Source organism: Eubalaena glacialis, chromosome 13 (genome assembly GCF_028564815.1).
Source record: "Eubalaena glacialis isolate mEubGla1 chromosome 13, mEubGla1.1.hap2.+ XY, whole genome shotgun sequence".
NCBI lineage: Eukaryota > Metazoa > Chordata > Mammalia > Artiodactyla > Balaenidae > Eubalaena > Eubalaena glacialis.
This window is the reverse complement of record NC_083728.1, coordinates 91072992-91098151: the sequence shown is the minus strand read 5'-3', so window position 1 is coordinate 91098151 and position 25160 is coordinate 91072992. Positions and strand designations below refer to the sequence as shown.

General features: G+C 59.0%; 1 protein-coding gene across 7 annotated transcripts in view; it reads right to left on the bottom strand.

Moving 5' to 3' along the window:
* Positions 1 to 25160, bottom strand: part of TNRC18 (trinucleotide repeat containing 18) — a 104177-nt gene that overhangs the window by 27015 nt on the left and 52002 nt on the right. For 4 of the 7 annotated variants that reach the window (XM_061208385.1, XM_061208384.1, XM_061208383.1 and 1 more), the window contains 12 exons: positions 21655 to 21757; positions 21174 to 21379; positions 20317 to 20463; positions 19640 to 19830; positions 17894 to 18323; positions 15710 to 16702; positions 9983 to 10158; positions 9306 to 9442; positions 9003 to 9131; positions 7243 to 7414; positions 5452 to 5812; positions 856 to 1131 (listed from right to left, as the gene is read on the bottom strand). In XM_061208385.1, the coding sequence (XP_061064368.1) occupies positions 856 to 1131; positions 5452 to 5812; positions 7243 to 7414; positions 9003 to 9131; positions 9306 to 9442; positions 9983 to 10158; positions 15710 to 16702; positions 17894 to 18323; positions 19640 to 19830; positions 20317 to 20463; positions 21174 to 21379; positions 21655 to 21757 (3321 nt within the window). The remainder of the gene's footprint in view (positions 1 to 855; positions 1132 to 5451; positions 5813 to 7242; positions 7415 to 9002; positions 9132 to 9305; positions 9443 to 9982; positions 10159 to 15709; positions 16703 to 17893; positions 18324 to 19639; positions 19831 to 20316; positions 20464 to 21173; positions 21380 to 21654; positions 21758 to 25160) is intronic. The other 3 variants (XM_061208389.1, XM_061208386.1, XM_061208388.1) reach the window with 3 other exon arrangements.

The following is a 25160-nucleotide window of genomic DNA, read 5'->3' as shown; positions in this document are numbered from 1 at the left end:
AAAACTCAGGGACAGCAAGTGGTCTTGACCCTGCACTGCCTACATGCCCTTCGAAACAGAAACATGCGTTAGAAAATGAGTGTTTGCAAATATTTTTTAACCACTGTTGCGTAAGAATAGAGCTTTAAGAAAACAAAAGACAAACGAGCAGCTTAAAAAAAAAAAAGGATGAAGCTGGAGGTGAAAGCAGTTGACTTTAAACCTGAAAAATGAAAGGCATGCCAATAGCTACCAGGGATATTTGAATAATAGAGAGAGCGCAGACTGCATTATTCCATTTACCCCTTCGGGGTAGGGGTGGGGAAGGGGGTGAGGGGGGCAGGAGGAACAAAATGAGGGAAGCGGCAACCTAATGGTCTAGTCAGGACACAGCAAGAGAGACAAGGCACACGGGTTTAGTTAAAAATGAACTCGATATGTTTAATAAAGCTTGGTATTACCAAAATCGAGGTACAAACATCAAGTCACACGCCCACACGACAGAATTCCGTTTACAAAATGTCCCCGGGGAGGGAGGCCTCCACGGGCCCCTCCGGGAGGACCCACCCAGGCCTGCGGTCCAGGGGGCAGGGGAGGCGAGGGGAGGGGACAAGAGAGAAAGACTAAAAACAGTCCGTATAAAAGCTCAAAAAGAGCCAGCCAATGGTCTTATCACAATGATACAGGTACAAATAAAAACAAAAATAAAAAGACTCGGGCTGATAAAGCAGGCTACGCTGCCAAGAACCAGACAGCCGCCCTGGCCGGCCATCCCGGCGGCGCCGCGGCCGCCCTCCCCGCCTCGCTCGCGCTCGCTCTCGCACTCACTCTCTCGCTAGGAAACACGGGAGGTATTGTGTGTTTGGAGCTAGTAACCTTGGTCAAACGAGTCCTCCGAGGAATCGCTGAAGGAGGAACGGGCCTCGACCTCTTGAAGCAGCAAACAAAACGGCTGCTTCCTGCCGGCGGCCGGCTTGGGCTTCAGAGTCCGGGCGGCCGCCAGGCCCCTCTTGGTCAGCTTGGGGCCGCTGGCCGGCTTGCTGTTCTTCACCACCATGCCGCACAGGATGGAAGATGTCAGTTTGGAGCTGGAGGGGCCTTGGGCAGCCCACTCGTCCTTCAGGAATTCCTCCTCTTCCTCTGAGTCCGTATCTGCAGTCAAAGTAGTTTTTAATAAAGATAAGTCACAGAGCGCCGGGGGAGGGAGGGGGCTGGTGTCTTTCTTCCATTATTCTCAGCGCTTTTGAGAACAATCTCCTACTCGCCAGACAAGAGAGGTCCAGATGCCTACCGGCCGTGGAACCAGCTGAGTTCCGCCGCCTGGAGCTCTCCTCCCGACCTGGGCCTCGCCTCTCACCCGCGAGGCCTCTGAGCTGCAGGCGTCTTCTGTGGGTTTGGACCCACGCTCCTTCTAGGCCGGCTGCGGCCAGCATCCCCCACCACACGGCCACTCTCAGGAAGGTCTCTGCCCCGGGCACAGAGATCACCGCCAAGTCCTGTCTACCCCATGGGACTGCAGCCGGCCCAGAGGCCCCTTGTGGGGAGGGATGAGGCCTAGGAGGGGAAGGGCTCAGAGGCATTCTTTCCTAAAACACCAGCTCCCAGTGGTGTGCAGGGCCAGCGGGCGCAGGCTCACGATGGCGATCGCGCACGCCCGTTCCCAGCCCCCTGTTCAGCAATGTCAGGACGGCGGCTTGAACAGTTACGCCAAAGAAACAGGCAAATGATATTGCAATGATATCCGGGCTGCTGTCCCCCCACCCTCTCCCTATCAGAGAGCCAGGTTACCAGTACACTGCCGCCGGCTTCCCACAAGTCTCCAACCTTACTATACGGGTGAGGCTTTCCTGAGAGAGATCACCCAGCTCTGGGGAAGGGGGCTGTCAAACGGGCACAGCTCTGGCCCCTACCAATCCCACCCCGGACATATACCACTTGGATCCGTTTTACATGTGAAGCTGTTAAGCAAGATTTCGTCGGATGGAAAGGCTCTGCAGTCAAAGACTGTGGTCCCTTGATCTGGTAAAATCCACCCCAAACATGGGCAACATTAATGGACGCAGCTACAGCTCTGGCACACCAGCTCTCTCCAAGTCCAAGAAAAACTGTGTGTGTGAGGTGTGCGTGGGTGTGTGTGTGTGGTAGCTGTGCGCTGTGTGCATTGTTTTTGTGTGTGGTGTGTGTGGAGGATGTGTGTGTGTGGTGTGCGTGACTGTGGTGTGTGTGCGTGTGTGTGGTGTGTGGTGTGTGCGTGAGTGTGGTGTGTGTGCGTGGTGTGTCTGTGTGGTGTGCGTGGGTGTGGTGTGGGGGTGTGTGAGGGGGGGTGTGTGTGTGGTGTGTGTGAGTATGGTGTGTGTGTGGGGGGTGTGGGGTGTGTGTGTCTGTGGTGTTGGGTGTGTGTGTCTGTGGTGTGTGTGCGTGTGTATGGTGTGTGCGTGAGTGTGGTGTGTGTGCGTGTGTGGTGTGGGTGTGGTGTGTGTGGGTGTGGTGTGTGTGGTGTGTTTGTGGTGTGTGTGTGTGCATGTGTGGTGTGTGTGTGGTTTGTGTGGTGCGTGGGTGTGTGTGTGGTGTGCGTGGGTGTGGTGTGGGGTGTGTGCATGAGTGTGGTGTGTGTGTGGTGTGTGTGGTGTGCGTGCTGTGCGTGGGTGTGGTGGGGGGTGTGTCTGTGGTGTGTGTGATGTGTGTGGTGTGTGCGTGTGTGGTGTGTGGGGTGTGTGTGGGGTGTGCGCGAGTGTGGTGTGTGCGTGTGTGCGTGAGTGTGGTGCATGTGCGTGAGTGTGGTGTGTGGTGCGTGTGTGGTGTGTGCGCGAGTGTGGTGTGTGCGTGTGTGTGGTGTGTGCGTGTGTGTGCGTGAGTGTGGTGTGGGTGTGTGCGTGTGTGCGTGTGTGTGGTGTGTGCATGAGTGTGGTGTGTGTGTGGTGTGTGTGTCTGTGCTGTGTGTGTGGGGTGTGTGTGATGTGTGTGTGGTGTGTGCGTGAGTGTGGTGTGGGTGTGTGCGTGTGTGTGGTGTGTGCATGAGTGTGGTGTGTGTGGTGTGTGTGTCTGTGCTGTGTGTGTGGTGTGTGTGTGGTGTGTGTGTGATGTGTGTGTGGTGTGTGTGTGATGTGTGTGTGGTGTGTGCGTGAGTGTGGTGTGTGTGTGCGCGTGTGTGGTGTGTGCGTGTGTGTGAGTGTGGTGTGTGGTGTGTGTGTGTGTGGGTGTGTGCGTGTTGGGGGACAGGGGTCCTCTGGCTGCCTCCTCTAACGTCCATGCTTTCCACTCTAAAACCCCAACTGCAGGATGGCCTGACGACTCTGGGGAGGACACAGACGAGCCTCCGCCCGTCCCCTGGCCACAGCTCTCCCGCCCGTGCACTCCATCCCGTCCTTCCTGAGGCCACACCCCAGGCTGGAGGGGTCCGAGCGTGAGGACGACCAGCTTGGCTTCTCCCCAACCCGCCAAGCATGCCACCCAACCCCTACAACCCAACGTGGAAAAGCAAGAGAGCAACGTGCTCTCTTCCCACCTCCTGCAGGCGCAGCACCTCTCTGCTGGAAACACCCCGACCTCTTCACGACCGTGTGTGCACTCTCAGCGACCGCAAACAGCAAAAAAGCCAGAGTAAAAAAGAGAGACACGCTCTCTCCACAGCCAGCTGCATATCATGGCCGTCAGCTAACTGGAGACAGGCCTTCCGACCTCCCTGTGGCAATGATAACCCATTTCTCTCACGGGGACAGCGCAGTTTTAGATAAAGGCCTAACAGGTAGACCAGCACGTGGACCGCTGCCTTGCACGCATGCGCACATCTGTTGCAGTAGACTCAGCAGCTCGGAGACCTCAGCTTCTCTCTGGCCTCTAGCCTGTACCCCGCCACATCCACCTGCGAGTGGGGAGGAGTGGAGGATTCTTCCAGCAACCCGCCGGGCCACATCCATCGACCACCGTCCCCTGAAAGATCCAAGGAGCAGCAATCCTCCCCCACTCTCTCTTCAATATTCCAAAATGAACAGAGGAAAGCCCTTCCCTCCTCCTTCAGGGCTGCAAGTCCCTAAAATTGGTCCACAGTGGCCAGGCGCCTGGGCCATGCTGCTTGGCTCACACCCATCCGAACCCGAGGGCCGGGAAGCTTCGGCAATCGAACACGTCCTCAGTACCTAAGGCACAAAAGGAGCTGCTTGCCCCAACGCCTATCTGAGCATCAACCCTGGAGACCCGGGGCAATCAAAGCCACGAACCTTAAAAATAAACCAAAAAAACCCCTAGCAGCAGCTTAAACTCATGCCAGGTGCCAGGTCCAGCTCTTCTCCCACGTGAGCTCACCTAGGGCTGCCGACAGCCCTCTGTATCTTAACTCCAAATCCATAAAGACTTTCTTCACTGTAACCTTAAAGGGATCCTTTTTTACATTTCACGTTCAACACCCCCAACCCCGTGAACTCGGGAGAGCCAGCCAAAGGCCCAGTCACACAGGTCCACGCAATCAACAATGAAAAAGCCTGCCACCCCCTCACGGCCTGGGCTCGCCTCAGAACCAACCCCGCTGACAGGGGCCAGGAGGCAAGAAGCCCCTCCCCGGCCTTGCTGCAGCGGGCACGGTACCGATACCCACCCATCCTGGGCACTGCGCGTTCCGCCCACAAATACTTACTGAGCACCTATTACATGCTAGACGGTGGGCTTTGGGCCACCAGAGGCCACAGAGAGCCGGCGGGGCGTCGGAGTTCGTGTGGGGGGCAAGGCTGCCCGGCTCCGGAAAACCACGCTCCCGGAGTTCCCAGAGAAGCAGCTCCAATGCCACAGGCTCCAGTTAAAGCTCAGTCCCTCAGTCCCACCAAGCTGTTACGTTTCAGGGGCCCGAAAGCCGCCTGGGGTCGGCGGCTGCTGTGCGGGCAGCGCACAGGCCGCGCCCATGATGGCAGGACGTCTTGCACAGTTGAGGCGGACAGCCTGGGCCTGACCCCGGCCCGACCTCAGGATCTATCCTCGGGAACAACACGGTTTAACCACTTGGAGGACTGTCGCAAAGACAAAGGGAAATACCGCCCAAACAGCCCTGGCGTGCGCTCCATAGACGCTGTTCTCACTGACACCGGGACCGAGGATAGACAGCCGCCTGCGGGCCGCGGAGTCCGGGTCATCTCTACGGTTCTCACGACCGGCCGCTCTAGACCGAGAAGCCGTCAACTCTGTGGTGCACGGCCTCCACACCGACGGCTTTCGGGCACCGAAAGGGCGGGGGGGGGCTTCCGCTCCCACCCGCCCGCCAATCACGAGCACCCACCAATCATAGGTGGCTGCCCAGCGCGGCGCCCGCCAATCACAGGCACTTCCGCTTCTGGCCTGGGCGGGGCCCGCACAGAGGCGGAAAAGAGACATTCGCGCTTTCGAGGCCGAGAGAGGCGGGAGACAGACCTTTAGAGCTTTCGAGGCTGAAAGAGGAGGAGGAAGGAGAATAAGATCGGCCCTGAGGCGGCGCGGCCCGCTACTTACTGTAGGAGTAGCTGCTCACTTCTGAGGCGAACGGGGAGTGGGCCGACTTGGGCTGGCCTCTGGCCTTGAACCCCACCTCCATCTTCCTGGCTTTGGCGGCCCTTTTGTGTTTACCTTCTCGGGAGGCTTTCAGAGACAGGCTGAGGCCTTTGGCCAGCGCCTTCCTGTCCTTGCCCAGCAGGCTGTCGTAAGGCGTCAAGTACCTGCCGCAGACCCCACTCGTCTTTGATTTCCCCCCAGAAGTGTCCGAGAACTTGAAGGGCGACTTCAACTTGTCCTGCTTTGTGAGGGAGAGGGCTTTGTCCAGCTTGCTTGCCAACTGCTCCTGGTCGCTGGCCATCTTCTTCTTCTTAATCTTTAGCTGGAAAGGGAAGTTGGGAAGTCACAGGTTAAGACGGTTGACCAAACACTGGGTCTCCATGCACGAGCTCTGACGAACCCCAGCTCCTTCTCCCTGCCTCTGTGGCTTCTGGCAAGTCGCTTAACTCCTCTTAGCCTCAGTTTCTCTACTCTGTAACACGGGGGTAATTACGCACAGGCATCAGTGGGTTGTTCTGAAGACGAACTGAGAAAAGGCACATGAAACACTTATTAAATAGCCGTCACTGTGGTTACAGTTATCAGTGACACTGGCATTGCCACTGGCTCTCCACGGCGCTACCTGGTGCCTCCTAGGGGAAGCGCTCGAAGCAAGCACTGCTGCCGCAGAGTGGGAGAAGGCGGCTGGATTAAGGGAGGAGGGATGAACCCAAGATGGAAAAACCCAGATCACAGCACAGCTGATCTGCTTATCTCAATCGCCTAAAGCAGGTGATGAAGACGGCTGCACAGCATAGCCTGAATCAGCCCATCCAGCTAAATGGGCTAAAGCTGCCGAGAAAATGCCTTGAGTGTGCCCTGGACGCCTGAAGCAGAAAGAACGATTAGAGATTTCACAGATAAATTCCTGCTTGCGCGTCTCTCGTCGGCTGTAGTCCTTTGTTGTTGAAACCTGCCGTTTCAATGGCCCTCATTTGAACACTTTATCGCTATTTTCTTTAATCAGGTAACAATTCATAAGGAGAGAAAAGTTGGGATAGTGTCAATTAAACCACGAAAGTGTCCTTCACAATTCGAGAGTACAGAGGATCCTGACGTACAAACTGGCTCTCTCCCCTCCGCCTGGACCCAGTCTCCCCTATGTGGGTCCTTCCCTCTGACCGCCAAGTCAGCCAAAACAGCCCCCTCCCACAGGGCTTTTACTGGGAGGGATGACAAGGTGCGTAAGCATTTAGCAATGAGGGCCTTAAGTGGATGATTTCAATGCTCTGCAGAAAGAAGAAAAATCAAGGTGTTGGCTCTCACCCCCTTACCTCAGGACAGCTCACAGAGGAAATTACAATGGCATCAAGCCCTTGTTTCCTCGAACTACAGAGTGGTGAAGCTGCTCATTAAACTCTTACACTGTGAAACAGCAGAGTAATTGCATTACTTGGTTAAGAACTTGCAGTCTCTCTTCTCGGCTTCAGCACCGGGTCACGGAGCACACACACAGGACGTGGCACACAAAGAGGTCCACCTGAGGCTGTGTTACTTTGGTGGTCTCTGACCTCCCCTGAGCCTCACTTTCCCCCTCTGCACAATGAGGAACATTGGAGGAGAGTCGCTCTGGCACTAAGGCAACCACCTCCACAGTTTCCGTGCAGCAGCAGGGCCAGCAGGCCTGCAAAGGGAGCGTGAACTCCGGCACCCCCTCCAGACCTTCCGCCCCAAGCCAGCAGCACACCTGGAAGACGGGGCGGGGCCACTGACCTGACTCATGAAGTCTGAAGAGGCTTCGTGCTCATCCCAAGGCTGGCTCCTCCCCCTGGCTTTTCCGGTCCCGCCAAGGGCATCGTGGTCTTCCTCAGGCCCCTTGGGTCTCTTCCTCATCCCTGCTCCCAGCTCATAGTCATCCGAGGTCAGCAGGGGCTTGCCGCTCAGCCTGAAACCCAGATGCACCACCGGTCAGCGCCCCGGCCAGGCAGCACTCACGGGCTGGGGGTCCGCCCTCGTGGCCCTGAAGGGTGGGCTCTGGATGTCGACGCACAGACCGTGATGACAGAGTGACGAGTCTGGGAAGACGGAGCATCTAGCACTATGGTGCCGGGATTCTGGGATACTTGTGAAGGAGGCGGAATGAGAGTTTAGTGGGGAAAAAAGAAGAACTTCTCGAAAGCAGTGTATCCTCTGCTGGCCTCTTTCTCTCTCGTGCTCCTTCACATACACACTCATACACATATCTTTACACCGTCAGATACCTCTGTACCAAAACATGCCAAGACCAAGGATCAGGAATGCCACGGAAATCCACCAGGATGGGAGGGGGATTAAGATCAAGAGCTTCTATGAAGGAAGAGCCGCTGGCTGGTCTCCTGTACCCCTAGGAGCGTAAGCGGTCGGGCCATGGTCCTGGTCCGAAGGCCTCTTGCCTGCTTTAAGCTAAACCCTCACAAGTAATAATAATTTTTACTTGGTACTACGTGTCTTGTTCCATGTCTGTGTTTTATACTTTAACCACAAAACAATGCTTTGTTCTATATACTGCTTTTTATAGATGAAGGAACTCGTCTATAAAAGCTAACACCTGGCCCAAGATGACAATAAGAGGCAGACCTGGGACTTGAGCAGGAGGTGCATCCGCTTCCGGGGTCCACACTCGTAACCAGCGGCTCTGCGTGCTAGCAGCCCCAGCCTCTGCTCTCTTCCCCAGGAGCTGCTCTCCCCCCCTGCTCTCCCTGTGTGGCTGGTGACAGGGTATTTCTCCCTCTCTCCATCCTCTCATCAGTCAGGAACATCCAAGAAGGTTAAATGCAAGACCTGGGGGCCCCTGGGGCTGTCTTCTCCTGAGAAGAGCTGTGGCCGCCCCACTGCCTCTCCTATACCTTTGAAGGTACCCTGTGGCCCCCTCTGCTTCCTCAACCAAGCCCTGGCGTCCGCCTGCCCTGCTGTCCCAGGCAGAGGTGCCCTCCAGCCCCTGCCCGTTCAGCTTGTGCTACCCCCAGACGCCCTGGGAGGACCGCAGCACCATTGCCCTCCACACCCGGCCCGGAGGGGGCGCTCTCGTTCCAGCCACACGTGGCACCTGCTGCTCCCCAGGGAGCCTGTCCCCAGAGTGCACGGAGACGGCGGCCCCGGTCCCAGGGAGCGGGCTCGGGCACAACGAGCCAGGGGAGCGGGAGTGACGCTGTCCGGCACAGAGGGAACCAAGCAAGAGCACGGCGCGGCCCTCCGCAAAGAGCAGCTCGGGGATCAGCCCCTAGCCGTGGAGGAAGCAGGTGCGGCAGGAAGACGGGCCCAATGCTTGGGTGACACTCGACACGCTGGCTGGGGTGGGTCTGCCTGTCCATTCCACGCTCGCCCTCCTGGCCTGCCCGGGGCAGCGTGCCATGCTGCCCACGAGCCGCCCATCCAGGTGGGTCAGAGCCTGAGGGACGCGAGGTCCCCGGCGCCCACACAGGCCCCGCGCAGGCCCGGGCTCCTCCCCTCCGAGCTCTGTGCCAGTCCCCGACCCACCGAGGGGCCAGCCTTACTTTCCGCTACGGATGCGGCTCTTCCCTCTCTTGCGGGGGGGCGACAGGGCGCTCAGGGCGTGGGTCCGTTTCCGCGGCCTGCCAGGGCCTCTGCGTGCCAAGCTTCTATGGGGTTCCTCGCGCCTGTCCCTTAAAGAGAATCACACGCTTGGCTGTGCACCCGGGGGGCGGCGGGGCGCGGAGAAGGGACGCACGGTGCGCACACGTCACTCGGGGCCACGCACACCTGGCGGCCTGCCTCGGCCGCCCTCCTGAGCGCGGCGCCTACAGAGCCCAGGCCGCGGGCCGGCGGGGCACACTCACTCGGAATCGCGGCGCCTCTGCAGCTTCACCAGCTCGCGCTGCTTCTCCTTGTATTGGCGCTGCACCTCCGCCAGCCGCATCCGGAAGTCCAGCTCCATGGCGTCCATGCTCTCCAGGGAGGACTTCATGGCGTACATCTGCGGGGAGGGGCGGGTGAGGACGCCGCCCTCGGCCGGGGTGCGGGACCTCACAGCGGAGACCAGGGGCCCGGGTCACACCCAATTTCTACCCCTCACGAGCTGTGGCCTTGAGCAAAACGGACTGCCCTTCTGCACACCAAGGACCGAAAAGCCAACTTCGCAGGGCTGTGTCCAGGCCGCACTGGCCCGTAAGGACCGCTCAGGCAGAGCTGGCTGTTGGATCATCTGTCGCGGGCACAGGGAGACGAAGCCGCCTGCCCAAGGCCCACGGGCAGCAGGGGCGCAGCCAGGTCTGCTCTCCCTGAGCCCTCAAGCTGTCACCCACGGGAGGCACTCTTGACACGCGATTACGTGATAAACCGAGACCCGGCAAGAGGAGACAACTTGCCCGGGACCACCCAGCAAACTGGTGGCGGAAGCTGGGTGCGGAACAGGCCCTTCCGAACGCAAAGCCGGCCAAGGCCCAGGCGAGGTGGCCTCTCTGGGGGCACCCCGCGCCCCCCCCCAGCCCCCCAGGCCTGGCCCGGGGCACCTCACCCGCTCGTCCTTCTTCTGCATCCAGCTGTACTTCTTGTTGGGGTTCAGCTCCCGTGGAAGCCGCAGGTTCTTCAGCGGGTCCGCGAAGGGGCCGTCCAACACCTCCTTCAGCATGTGGCTGCTGGCCGCCAGCAAGCTCTCCAGCGAGGGCCGCGCCGCGGGGCCCCGCTCCACACCTGCGGCAGGAGAGCCGTGAGCCCGAGCCCCCGGGGGCCGGGCTCACAGGCACCACAGCCCAACCCTCAGGCCCCCAGCCGGGAAGAGGACACGGCCCAGAGCAGGCTCACGGACGGCCTGAGGCCGCACAGGCCCCCGGGATGCTGACGGCCCGCGGCCTTTCCCCGACACCGGAAAGGGGCGCCGAGTGAGAAAGGTAAGAGTGTGGGACACATGGTGCCGTCCCGTTCTTCACAACACACTTGTACACAGACTCACAGAGAGTCAACAAAGGCCGGCAGAGCTGTTCTCTAGAACTGCACTTCTCTTTTTGCTTATCTGGCCTTTAAAATCTTCCATGAGGAATATGCATGGTTTTCATGATCAGAAAAAAAGGGCCCCGGGACTTTCCTGGTGGCGCAGTGGTTAAGAATCCGCCTGCCAATGCAGGGGACAAGGGTTCGAGCCCTGGTCCGGGAAGACCCCACATGCCTTGGAGTGACTAGGCCCGTGTGCCACAACTACTGAGCCCACGTGCCACAACTACTGAAGCCCGCATGCTGCAGCTACTGAAGCCCGCATGCTGCAGCTACTAAAGCCCGCGCGCCTAGAGTCCGTGCTCTGCAACAAGAGAAGCCACCGCAATGAGAAGCCGGCGCACCACAATGAAGAGTAGCCCCCGCTTGCCACAACTAGAGAAAAGCCCGCGCGCAGCAACGAAGACCCAACGCAGCGAGAAAAAAAAAGAAAAAAGAAAAAAAAGAGCCCCACGATAAGTTTTGTAAACTGTAAAAGTAACATGTGCACATGATAAAAACCACAAACCAAGCAGAAGGTGTGACGAAACAAAAGCCTTTCTCCTCCCCAAAACACAGGTCCCTCCCTGTGTCTGGCAGGTGGTTCCAGAAACTTTTATACATATTCAAACGTATGTAACACACAGGCATCCTTTATAAATATAAAAATGGCATCAATCAATACCATATCACACTCTTTTTTCTACTTAAAGTCTTTTCACATTAGCACAAAAATACAAACATGTGTTCACATTATAGTTTGAGCCTTACAAAAAGTGCCATTTCTGTAAGTCGAAAACACTAGAATATCAGCAATTTTATATGGCCAAAGGGAGCAACAGTAGGCTAGAATTCTCTTGTATTGATGAGTTTTAATTTATCTAAATGATCCCCATGCCCCACTGATGGCATTTAGGTGGCTCCTGATTTTTTTTGTAGTGAATGGGTAGGCACCGTGTTAGGAAATATGCTGCCTGTGCAATTAACATGATCAAGGTATATGTGTTTATCTTTGATATACATTCCAAATGCCCTTCAAGGAGATTGAACCAGATCAGGATCTCAACAATGGTACCTGAGAGCCTATTTCTCCACAGTCTTTCTACTAAAGTAACATGAGTTTTCATTTTTCAATGGATGTTTTCTTTGTGATCTAACATATGATCCATTTTTGTGAAGGTCCTACATGTGCTGGAGGGAAAAAGTGTATTCCTTACTACCAACTGCACAGTTCCCTGAAATCGACAATGCAATTAACAATTGCACTGCCCAGATCAGGGCTTCTGAACCCTGGGGCCATTCACATTTCCATGACTGTTCTCTGCTGGGGGCGGCTCTCCTGGGCATCGTTGTAGGGTGTTAGCAGCGTCCCTCACCTTTACCCACTAGATGTCAGTAGTACTCCCCGCAAGCTGTCACAACCAAGTGTCACCGGTGGCCAGTTCAGAGTCACTGGTTTTGCTTTTCTGTCTTTACGGACATTGAGGCCACAAAGCAGAGAACCCCTTCAGGGTCCTCCAAGCTGTAAGATCTCTTAGTTGCTGGGGGGGGGGGCCCTGCTCCATCACAGAGGGGACCAAAGAGCGACTCCGTCACCTCCTTCACCCTCCGACACACCAGCTTTGCAGGGGCCCCCCAGGACTGACAGCCCAGGGCAGCCTGATGACCCAAGGGCAGCAGCTGTGGGTTGAACAAATCCACGTGTTTAAATCCTAACCCTGATACCCCAGAATGTAACGTCTTTAAAGACGGAATCAAGTTAAAGTGAGGTCTTTAGGGTGGGCCCTAACCCAATGTGACTGTGTCCTTATAAAATGGGGACATTTGGATACAGAGACATGCAGAGGAAGACCATGGGAGGACACAGGGAGAGGACGGCCACCCACAAGCCAACAAGGAGAGAGGCCTCAGAAGGAACCACCCCAACCCTGCTGACACCTTGATCTAGAACTTCCAGCCTCCAGAACCATGAAACCACACACTTCTGTCATTCAAGAACCCCCCCGACCCCCACCCGACCCCACCCCACCCCATCTGTAGTATTTGGTACAGCAGCCTCAGCTGACTAATACACCAACCTTGTGGCTTTACCAATGTGGAGGTGACCTGGAACAGGGGCCCGACGCGCACTGGAACCCCCATGGGACCAGGCGTCAGTCACAGAGGCTACGGCGCTGCAGGGCAGGAAGGACGGCCAGCACGCCCGGGGACAACCAGGTTCGCTGACTGTGGGCAGCTGCGTGCAGCAGGAGGGGCAAAGCGGGAGGGCCGGTGGCTCCAGGAAGCGACGCGGGCTGTGGGAAAAACGCTGACGGGCCCAGAAGCCTTGGGCCTGCTGTACGAACCGGGACCACTCATGGCCCAGTTCTGTACAGAACGTGCAGGGGACCGATGCTCAGTGTCCGTCAGCGACCGTCGAAGGGAAAGGGCCACCGGGGCCCCCCTCGCCCCTGTGGTGCACACACCCCTGCACACCGGTGCCTCCAAGGGCACGCTCCAGCCCCGACGCTGCCCCCAGCCCTGGGGCCGCAGACGCCACTGCAGAGCGCTGAGGGCATCCCAGACATCCACCTCAAACATCTGTGTCCGCACCAGCTGCTGGGCTTCCCCCACACATGCTCCCCGCCCCACCTGCCCAGCTCAGAAACTGGAATTCTCGTCTTCCAGCGGCTCAGACCACAACCCTTGGCATCGTCCTTTCACACCCACGCTCAGTCCACCAGCAAAGCCTGCTGGCCGCACCTTAGCTTCCACCCAGAACCCACCTGCTCCTCGCCCGTGCGCCCCTCGCCACCCTGGGCCTGGATGGAGACGGGAGCCTCCGCCTGGGTCTCCCCGCCTCCGCCCTCACCCCTGCGTCCGCTCTCCACACAGCCCACAAAGGAACCGCACGTAAGTCTGATCCTATCAGCTCAACTCAAAACCACCTTCCTACGGCCTCTCATTTCACTCCAAGTGAAAGACCTCCCCGGGATCACCCCTCACCCAAGTTATCCCACGGACCTCCTCGCCACCACTCTCCCCTTCCGGCTCTGCTCCTGCCCCTGGCCTCCTTGCCTTTGTTCTAACATGACACACACAGTCACCTCAGGGCCTTTGCACTTGCTGTTCCTTAGGCCTGGCATGGTTTTCCCTAGAAGAATCTTCCTCCCCCACCTATCAACAGGGGCTTCCCTGGCCATGCGCTGTAGGAGACCACCCTTCCCACCCCTGCACTGTCCCCTTCCCAGCCTTTTACCACCAGACCACCTCACCAGTGCTGAGGGCTGCACGCAGATGGCCTGGCTCACCGCTGGCCCCCAGCACCAAAACGGTGCCAGGCACACAGCAGGAGCTGCATGAGTAGGTGGATGAGGTAGGAGTGTGAAAAGGGGCAAGAGTGTGCAGAGACCCCCAAACCGGGTGACCCATCCTTAGCCCCCTTTCCAGATGCCCCTGGCCCTCTGTGGTCTCCACTGAAAACCCACCAGTTGGTAGGATCAAGAGGGTTTTCATTTTCTTCTGGGAAAAAAAAAAATTTTTTTTTGTACCAAACTATTTAAATGAGAGAAAAGAAACAATGAACTTTAGAACAACAACAACAAAACAACAGACGCCTGAGGTGGGGTGGGTGTCACTCGTCCAAGCTTCCTGGAATGGGGCATTTGACCATGACAATGAAAGAGCCTTGAAAATATGGCCTGGTTCTGGCCCAGCAATTCCACCCCTGGGAACAAATCCCTGGGAAAACAGAGGTGTGGACAAGGATTTTTCTTCAAGAGTAATCATCACATCATTTACAGCAGCTAAGAAAGGAAGGAAAGGAGGGAGGGAGGGGGAGGGAGGGGGACCGGAAGGAAGGAAGGGAGGGAGGGAGGGAGAAAAGAAGGAAGGAAAGAGGGAAGGAAGGGAGGGAGGGAGGGAGGGGGAGGGAGGGCGGGAATAAAAAAGGCAAATGAAAATGCCTGACAATCTAGGATTGTGTCATTGAAGGCTGGGGCCTCCACGAGGCAGAAAACTGTGTAATCCCTAAAAAAAAATTTTTAAGAACACACAGCTTTGAAAAATGTTTAATAAAGCATATACTAAGTGAAAAAGGCAGGTTACAGAGCACTGTTTACAAAATGACCTTGATTTTGGAAGTGTGTGTCTGTGTAGAAGAAATTCTAGAGGAAATACACCGAAACGTCCGGTGCTATTATCTCCTTCACAGCCGGGCCTGGGCCCCTCCTCCGTGCCGCTTCTGGCCCGAGCGTGGGCTCGCGAGGCTGTGCCTGACCCACAGCCTCTTCACACACGTCTTGGAGCACCTCAATTTCTATGTCGAATGTCAGTGGTTTTGTGCCAGCCCAGAATTCACGGCCCCTTCTGCTGAAGGCACTCCATTCCCTCTGAGGACCGCCCCTCCCTACACCCTGGAAGTGGCTGCCCCCCCATCGAGGGCTGGGCATGATCAGCCTGGTCCATCCCATCTCCTGGGCCACAGGGTTTGCTTCTGCAAAAAGCGTGAACCCCAGTCAGCCAATCATTGAGAGTGCATCACAGCATCTTTGCCAGAGCTACGTGGAAAGAGGTGGCCTCTTTTGTGTGTCTGCTGAGCTGAGCAGGCCCATGGGCTTGGGAGAAAGTATCAGTGACCACCAGAAGGATAGTGGGCCCACCTTGAATGAAGCCAACAGAAAGAAGTGAAACAAGGGGGGTGGGGGGAGACAGGGAAGAGGGAAAAGAAACTCCTTGGTTTAAGCACCTGGATCCAGCCATACCTGAAATATTACCTAATTACTGACATACTTCGGTTCCACAAGCCAATAAATTTCCCCTGACTTTTTCTAACCAGTTAAAACAAAAGTCTTGGTCCCTCACAACCCAAAGCATCCTGCTACTAGAAAACTCACCACTGAAAGAACAAGCAGAAATTTCACCACTAAGAAACCCAAAGACTGGCTGCACAACAATGTGTACATAACACCTCTGCCCTGCACACTTAAAAACGGTTAAGATGATAAAAGTTTACAATATGTATATTTCACCACAGTTTTTTTAAAGTGCACACGAATAAACCATATCCTGGAGATTTTGAAATTTTTTAAATCCTACTTTAAAAAATTTTCCTTAAAAGGGGGAAAGGCAGGAGTTCCCTGGCGGCCTAGTGGTTAGGATTCCAGGCTTTCACTGCCGTGGCCCAGGTTCAATCCCTGGTTGGGGAACTGAGATCCCGCAAGCCACGCGGCCTAAAAATGAATAAATAAAAAGGGAAAAAGCAAGCCACAGAGGCCCACCGCCCGGCATGACTCACCTGCCACCTCCTGGCTCCTCTTCTCGAGCTCCAGCTCGGCGATCTCACTCAGCAGGGTGATGCCGTGCAGGAAGCTCGGCTCCAGGACAAGGCTCTGCACCGCCTCCAGCCTCTCCAGGGCTGGGGCTCCAGTGCCCGGGGAGGGCAGAGGCCTGGCCTGGGGCAGCTCTGCCGCGGCCGCTAGGGCATTCATGCCAGCCAGCGGGTCCTCCAGGCTGGGCGGGAACTGATCGGATCCCGCTTCCTCCAGGAAGCAGGCGCTGCCGGGCACAGGCGCGGCCTCCGGGGCCTCCAGACTCAGGCACTGTCCCTCCCCAGGGGGCACGTCACAGTCCGGCAGTTCCAGGCTGGGCCGGGGCTCGCTCGGGGCCGCCTGGGCCAGATCTTCCTCGGGAACTGCGTCTGCCATGGGCACGTCCACGGGCACCTCCACTGGCTCCTCCTTAGCCTTGACCAGCGGCCCAGGCGTCAGCCGCGCCCCCAGGTCCGGGGCGGCCGCGCAGGACTCTGTCCGGCCCGGTGAATCAACCCGCGCCTCGGCCCCCTCGGCAAAGTCCGGGCACCCGGAGGGCTCTGCGGGCCCCTGGCCGCCGGCACTCAGCGCCTGGGCCTGGGCCTCCAGCAGGCCACCCGTGCAGCCGCCCGCCGGGCTCGGGGCCGCCAGGGCTTCCTCGGGGGGAAGCGTCAGCGGCGACTCGAGGGAGGGCAGCTCTGCGGGGCCTTCGTCCATGTCCTCCACCTCCGCCTTCACCTCCCGCTCTGCCAGCGGTTCTTCGTCCGGGACCTCCCGCAGTGGCTCTGGGATCTTGGACGGGGACAGGCGGATGGGCTTGTCCTCAGGCGAGAGCGCCAGGCGCTCGGGCCCATCGGCCGGGAGCGGCACGTCGGGGGCCAGGCCGTCGGCATCGGCAGCCGCCGTGGGCTGCAGCAGGAATGGGTAGGGCCTCCCGTAGTGTGGCGGCAGGGCTTGAAACGGGTACCTGGGTGGGATATCTGCCGAGGACACCAAGGGTCAGCGGGGGCCCCTTCTCCTGCCATGTCCGACACCCCCGTGTGTCCCCATCAACACCCACCCACCAGCCACCCTCTCTGCTGGGCCGGCCTGCGGGGCTGGGATCCCTTCCAGACGGCATCTGAGGAACCCCAGGGCCTTTCTGCATGTCTGGGCCACAGAGAGAAAAACTGGCCACCATCCTGTCCCTGAGGGTCTTCAGGTCTCAAAGGCTCTTTCTCTGGTCCCTCCGGCCTCAGCACCCAGCACAAGGCTGGGCCAGAAGCACATGCTCAGTAAGACCCCAAATGGTCCCCACCCAGCCGGTGCCGACTCTGCCCTCCGTCCCACAAGAACCCGCCCGCCCCACGCCATTAAAGCAGAGTTGGGGCATCCAAGTTGTTCAAAAAATAATAGCAATACAGTGCTGGCTCCCCTCTCTCACTTTTCTACTCTGAACTCCCACCCTTGAGTGTAATCTCCCTGAGAGCAGAATGGTGTGCAGCTGACTGTCTGTAGTGTCCCCGGCCCAGCCCAGAGCAGGGCAAGCAGCAGGGGCTCAGTATGAACCAAACCGAGGGAGACAGAGGCACAGAGCACCCTCACCCTGCACCGGGGCCAGGCACGTGCTCCACACTTGGCTTGACTAGCAAGACACTGAATCTCCCCAGACAGGGGCAGCCACCTGCCCAAGATCACACACTGCGTTCCAGTGGCAGAAATCTGAACTTCGGAATTCGAACTCAAGTCCTCCCACGGGAAGAGGGACACAGGCCTCAGGCCCTTTCAAGGCCACCTGCTGCATGTCCCGACCAACACAGGACACGGGAAGAGGGCATGTGTGGGGTGGGAGTACTACCCAGAATACACTGTTTCATCGTCAATGCGACAACATAGCGCCTACTTTGGGCCAGCTATGGTGCTAAATATCCTACAGGTCTTACTTTGTTTAATGCTCAGACAGGTCCTCCTGAACTTAGAACCTACTTCTAACATTACACCCATTTCCCCTGACCCTACCACTGAGGGAAGGCTAGAGAGAGATGACGGCCGGCTGTGTCCTCGGGCATTCATTCCAGAGCCCAGCGGTGGGCCAGGTACCCGGTAGGTGCTCAACACAGAAAGGAGGATTGACCGGTTGAAGGAATGAATGGGTGAATGGCCATATGGGGATCTGTTTCACCAGCTCCTACCTGAGAACAAGGCCTGGAAAGGGCTGGGGGCTCCCTTCTCCAATTCTAAGTCTTTCTTCTCGACGACGTTCTCGGGGGCCTCCTCCTTGCGGGTGATGCCAGGGGTGGGTGGCGGGGAGGCAGGCGGCGGGCTGGTGGGGTGGGAGCTGGGTGTGGCGGGGTAGGCGTAGGTGGACGGTTTGGACACATCCTCCAGCTTCTGGATGACCTTGGCCTTCAGGGCAGCCACAGGGGAAGCGCGGGGAGATGGCGGTGGACTCACGGCCTTGCCGTAGGTGCCCGCAGGGCCGGCGGCCAGGCCGGGGGGCTTCCGAGGCAGCAGCCCGGGGCCCGAGGCGCCCAGGCCACCCTTGCCCGCGGCGTCCAGGCTCCGTTTGCTCACCTTCTCCTCCATCTCCGCCCGCTGCTCCTGGGCCTTTAGCCGCTCCTGCTGGGGAGGGGGCCGGCAGGCAGGGTCAGCGCGGCAGGACCCATCACCCACCAGCTGCCCTGTCCCCGGGGTCCCCGCGACCCCCAGAGAACCTCAGGCAGGGTCTGGGGCTGCAGGCCGCCCACACCCCCAGCCTGAGATTGACATTCCGTCACGGTACGCGTAACAAGCGCGGCATTCCTTGTAGAATTCCAGCAGACGGGGCTAGGGGGGCCCTCCGGTCTAGACCCAGGCCCCTCTGGGACCCTCACGGTCAGGGCGAGGGGGGCCGGTGGAGGTGTGAGGCTCTTTCATGACACTAGGATAGCTACCTGCACGGAGAACTCACTACCTGAGGGCACTCTCCTGCCTTATCACATCTCAAAACACCTCAAAAGGTGGGCGGGGGAGCCTTTCCCGGTCTTTGATGGCTTGAGGAAACGGCAGGGAGCTGGCTCACGAACAGCCCGTGCTCACCAGGGGCCAGGCGGTCAGCGCACAATCACACGGGGAGGAAAGGCTCCATGCCCCAGCCACTGTCACGACTGTTAAATCTCACTGAACAACCCGATGACACAGAAATTACTAGCAACTCCATTTCCACAGGAGGAAACTTGAAACCCAGAGAGGTGAATTCACTTGCCGGAGGGCACACAGCCAGGCGTGGCAGAACTAAGGCTCAAACCCAGGGCCCCATTTGCTGCCTGTGTCACCTCGGTTGACTCCCCCAGAGCAGCTGCCGCACAAGAAAGGAGGGGCAAGGCCAAGCAGAGGACAAATGTCCAGGAACACCTTCAAGGAGGCAGGAGGGCTGTGGGCTTTATGGAGTCCACCCACACGGTGGGGACACCAAGTGTCGCCCATCTTACAGGATCAGGCAACGTGGGTGGAGGCCAGCACCGGCCCTAGAGGGGAGCCCAGGGCCATCAGGCGCCCAGCCGGGCTAGGCAGGGCTCAGGAAACAGCGGGAGCCCACAGGGATCCCTTCAGTTCCCATACAAACATCTCCAGCCCACAGGGCCACCTCTCCCGCCTTGGTTTCCCCATTGCTACCTGCACCCGCCCCCTGCCAGGCTCTGTCCACCTCTCAGCCTTGCTCACACCATCCCCTCTGCCCAGAGGGCTCCTCCACAACTAACTTCTTCAGGTCTCTGGGCAGACGCCACCTCCTCCAGGAGGCCCCCCCGACCACCAGCCTCTCTCATTTTTTCTGACTCACAGTCCAGAACTGGACTTTCTGCTGGTTGACCCCTCTGCTTCGCCAACAACAGAGGAGCTCCGGCAAGGGTCTCCAGTGCCCCCATGGCCCTCCTGTGACCACGCCCACCCCAACTCACCACCAGCTGGGCGCTCCTCTGCAGTTCCAGGGCCTGGGCCGCCTGCTGCTGCAGGTACAGGAATTCCTGCTGCCGCAGGAAGTGCTGCTGGGAGAAGAGCTGCAGCTGCTGGGCGTGGTGCAGGGAGCTGCGGCCTGGTGGGTACAGGGCCGGCCAAAGGGGTGGCACCGCGGCCCGCTCCATCAGCTCCGCTGGGGGCAAGAAGACAGTGAGGCTGCACCTACCGCCTGGTGCCCATCACCCCATTTTACAGATGGGGAAGCTGAGGCAGAGCTGGGCTCAGCTGGGCCTCCAGTTGCTTCCTGGGGACGGAGAAGCCTGTCCTCCTCCCTTTGCCATGGGCAGCCACATCCCAGGCCCGGGGCCAACGTGGGGACTCCACACCTTCTCTTATTATACCCAGTGGTCTGCAAAGTGGATTCCTGAGGGATGGGGGCACCAAGGCAGAGGGTCCAGGCCTCCCACCAGGGCAGCCCTGCTTTGGTTCTCCACGTGGGCTTTCTGGGTAGGAACTCATCAAAACAAGGACCCCTGTGGCTTTATGACACACCCACCCTATTTTGCTGGGTGGACACCCCCTGCCATAGGAGGACAGTCCTCCTCCCATGGCGTTTGGGACAGTCTCACTGTGGAAGGCCATCACAGCTCTTGCCCCCAGCCACGGGGCCGCCACTTACCAAAGTGAGGCAAGTGATCACTGGGAATGACCACCAGCTGGCCCGACTGGGGGTCCCTGACGAACTGGTAGGCCGACGGCAGGGAGCCCCCCAGGCCGGGTGGAAAGGCAGGCGCCATGCCCTGGTGCAGAGAAGGTGGGCCCAAGCCTAGGAGAGACCCATGCCCGAGTCAGTGCTGGGGACCCAGGCCCAGCCTACTCCCCCATCCTCCACTTCCTGGGCCTCCAAGCAGGAAGCCGAGAGTAAGGGCTGTGAACACGCGCCCAGCCGCCCGCTCTGGGCACTGTCCACAAACAGGCTTGGCCAAGGGCCCACGATGCTGGTGCCATTAGTAATGGCCCAGGGGCTTCCCTGGTGGCGCAGTGGTTAAGAATCTACCTGCCAAGGCAGGGGACACGGGTTCGAGCCCTGGTCCGGGAAGATCCCACATGCCGCGGAGCAACTAAGCCCGTGCGCCACAACTACTGAGCCTGCGCTCTAGAGCCCGCGAGCCACAACTACTGAGCCCACGTGCTGCAACTACTGAAGCCCGCGCGCCTAGAGCCCATGCTCCGCACCAAGAGAAGCCACCGCAATGAGAAGCCCGTGCACCGCAACGAAGAGTAGCCCCCGCTCGCCGCAACTAGAGAAAGCCCGCATGCAGCAACAAAGACCCAACACAGCCAAAAATAAATAAATAAAATACATAAATTTATAAAAAGAAAATAATAATAATAATGGCCCAGCCTGGGCAGTGAGGGAGCTGAACTACGGGGTAGAGAGGAGGGGTGCTGTCCCTGCACCAGCCACCGGCGCTGTGCTCCAGAAGCAACACGTCAGGCCTCCCCATCCCGGCCCACCGCCGCCCTCCCGCTCACCGTAGGGGTGTCCAGCGAGCCACATGGACGTGCTGCCCGAGCGGGGCAGCCAGGGGTGCGTGGCCAGGTGGGCCGCAGGGTCAGCGGACCAGCGACCGGAACCTGCCAGCGCCGGGCCCCCGGTCACCATGAGGTTGGGGTTCAGGCCGTTAGCAGCACAGCTGGTGGGGTGCAGGCGGGCCAGGTCAGCCAGCTCCTTACTTTCTCTGGAAGCGAACAGGGGCATCAGGGACAGGCTGGACAGCCCCAGGGACGGGTGGGAGAGAAGGGGTGTCGCCCCAAGTCACCGGGGGACACCAGGCTGCTGCTGGGCCAACTCTGCACCCGGTGAACAGAAGAGCCAGCTGGGGCTCGGCAAAGGGCCCCCGGGGCCTTCCTCGGGAGGGTGTCCCACACTCTAAGGACCACCCCGCAGCCATGTAGGGCCATCCACCCTTGCCCTGGGGCTCCCAGGCCCTCCCGGGCTGCCCCAGGCCCTCACCTGAGCAGCTTCTCCTGGTCCCGGTCCAGCCGTGCCCCAAGCAGCCGCTCCTCCCGGTGCCTGGCCCGTTCATCCCCACAGTCCTCGTCGGCTCGGCTGTGCCCTGGGTCGGGGAGACAGGCAGGAAGTGAGGCCCACTCAGGGCCCCAACAAGCCCTCAGCATCTGAGCGGTTCCCTCACCCTGGCCGACGCCCTCCGTGCCCAGAAACGTCCCTCCATCGCCCCTCAAAGAGCCTACCTGGAACTCGCACAGGTAACCAGGATATTGCAGTAAAACATCGTAACACGGATCAAGTAACAACACGGTATGAACCGAGTAGCATTCGCTGACACGGTTTTACTACTTTAACACCGGAAAGGCAGGTTCTGGAGGTGGGTCAGGATGGAGGGGAAACCACAACCCAAAAAAGCGGTCGCTATTCAGAAGCACAGCGAGGCCTGGGTCACGGGAAATCAGCCTCCCCCCTGAGGCCCCGTCATGGTTCTGTCTGCTGCAGACCTGTGGCTGATCTTTTCAAAATCAAGACGGAAAAGTGAAACCAGAGAACGCTATGTGTGTGTGTGGGCGAGTGGAGGATATGGAGGCTGCCAGCCGGCTCACCCATCCTTGCCCTGGTGCCCAGGGGACGTCCCCCGACCCGTGGCTGGTCCAGCTGCACCTTCCATGAGCTCCCCGCCTTCCCCAGAGCAGAGAAGGCAGGTCCTCAAGTCCCGGCCAGTTCTGCAGGGGCAGGAGCTCGTGGAGGGCACCCAGCGTCCAGCCCTCCTCGCCCCACCTGCCCCAGACACTCTTCCTGGACGTTTTCTACACCACACAACAGAGGTCAGTGCGCGTGTGGCCGCCCCGGGCCGGCTAGGGCCCAGGAGGTGGGCGCTATCACCAGCAGCAGAAGCCACTCAGCTGGCAGCTGAGACTCTTCCTGAAAGAGAAACCGCCGAGGCTGGACCAACTCCTTCTCTAGGGTCAGTCATGCTGGACTGGTGTCCTCCCACCCAGGTCTCGGGAGGTACACCCGGGGAGGAAGCCACCCCCAGGGCCCCGGACCTTATCGGTTATTACTCTGCTGGAGACAAGTGTCCGGGGCCACCTCGCCGGGGCCCCCCAGCACTCCCCACACTCACGGTCCTCGTGGGCAGGGACCCAACTTGGAATGCGGCCGTCGGGCATCTCCCAATCGTTTCTCCCCTCCTGCACCCCCAACACCAGGAGCTCCCGAAGAACAGAGCCCCCAGGAGAGGCTCAGGGACGCAGGGGCTTCTCCTTCCCCTTCAGGAAGGTGGAAACCCACCGCCCCGGAACAAAAAAGAGGAGCCCACAGGGAGGGGCAGCCACACAAGCCCACGTGCCCGATGGACCACGCACACGGGGTGGGGGGCAGGCAGCCTAGAATCAGGGAGGGGCCGCATCCCGAAAGGCAGCTGGAGATGGGCCAGGGGCCACCGGGGGCGGGTCTGCAAGTTCCAGAAGCCACTGGAGCAACAAGGAAGCAGCGTGTGCGGCTAAGCAGAGAAAAGCCAGCGAGTTGGGGCACCGGCAGGGCAGGAGTGAGGGTGGGAGAAGGAGTCTTCTTACCGACCTGGCCCCCACGGGTCACACAGCTGCGTCCCAGGCCACCCGCTAAGCCAGCCCATGCAGGCCCTGAGCTGACTCTTCTTGTGCCAACGCCGGGTCCCCACGACTGTTCCCAGCGCATGGCAGGAGGTGCAGGAAGCAGAGGGGAAAGGCGGGCGGTGGGAGAACAAGCCCGTGCCAACTCGGGGTGAGACCCAGTGAGGGTGTCCCGGCCTCCAGTGTCAACGTGGTTCCCAAATCCAAGGGGACCCTGAGCCCGCCCACCCCCTTCATGAAGGACTGGAAGGGGCCCTGCTTGCGGGCCCCACTCCCACCCCGGGCTTTCAGGCAGGGCCATCCAGAGTCCTTCAGCTGGACTGGGAAACCAGAACATGTGTCTGAGCTTCCTTCTCCCGCAGGGATGGCTTCCCAGGCCCACAGAAACCCCAAAGACCCTCCCGCCCACTGGCCACGCTGGGGTGGCGGACAGGCTTTGGCACAGATCTCCTGGTGTCCCCAGAAGGGACAGGCACCTGCAGTGTGGCTTGCCCCCAAGACCTCAGGCCTGATGCCTGATGCCTGATGCCTCTCCACTGCCCCGGCTGTCACCACGCAGGCCCTCAAGGGCTTCCCACCCTAAGTGCCACCTGCACCAGAAACCTGTATGCAGGCCCGCCCACCTGGGAGCACCCACCACCCCCAAGGTCACTCAGGCCAGAGCCCCAGACTGCTCCCTCCAAATTCAGTTGATCTTCAAAGAAATGTGACATGCCCTCCACCGCCTCGCCCCGGGGCACCACCCTCGTCCTCCTGCGCCAACCTGCTCCCTCTAATCCCTGCTCACACCTGTCCCTCCTACGGAGGGCCAGCCCCATGGAACCAAGCCCCTGGGCCTGACTCATGCTGCCCAGCTGTCCCCTCCAGTGTACCCCCAGCCTCTCTGCCCTCCAGTCACACTCAGGGCCACACACGCTGTTCCCTCCACCCAGAGTGCCCTTCCTCTGTACTACTCAGCCTCCCCAGTAAGAGCTCAGTTCATAAGCTACCTCCTCCAGGAAGCCCTCCCAGACCACCTCTCCTCTATCATGCTCCCTTATTTGTCTCCCTCACAGCACTGAGCACAACACACAGCCGTTTTGCTTGTTGGTTGTTCACTGTCTGTCTCCTCCTCAGACTGTGCATTGCTCTGGTTTGAGCAGTCACACTCCTGGCTGTCTACCTCTCTCCCGCACAATGCCTGACACAGAGGAAGCTGCTCAGCAAATACGTGGGAAGTGAATGAATGAATTCATGAGGATAGCTAGAGGAACAGTGAGCTATGCAGAGAGAACGGCAGGCGCAAAGGCCCTGAGGCAGGAGCGTGCCAAAGAACATCAAGGGGGCCACGGTGGCTGAAGAGAGTAATAAGGAAGAGAGGGGAGAGGGTGCAGGTGAAGAGTGGGGTACAGGCCGTGGAAGGGAATGTGGTTGAGATTCTGTTCAAGGTAAAAGGAGAAACCAGAGGAAGCTCTGAGCAGGGATGAGACATGATCTGACTAAGGCTTTGAAAACCAACCTCCCTCCAGCCACCTGTGGACAAGCGAACCAGAGGACCCATCGCCTCTCTGTGCTGAGCTCCAGGATGGCAAGGGACCAGCTCCTCTAGCAGGGAGGTGTGTGGGGCAGAGGGTCAGCTGCTCCGAGGTCCCACACACCCAGGACCCCTTCACCCCAGCCCTCGAGGCATGAGCTCTGGAGACGTCCAACATTTCAAAGCCGCCTCTGTGCCCAGCAGGGCCCTGGGCCCTCTCCATGCACACACTCATTCAGTGGTCATCAACCCAGGAGGTCGGTTCCAGCCCTCATCCCATCCCAGATAAGGAAACTAAGGCACAGGAAGGTAACCTACCCAGGTCACACCACTGACTGACAAGGAGGCGTCAGGCTAGCATCGCGGTCTGACCGGGTCTTCCT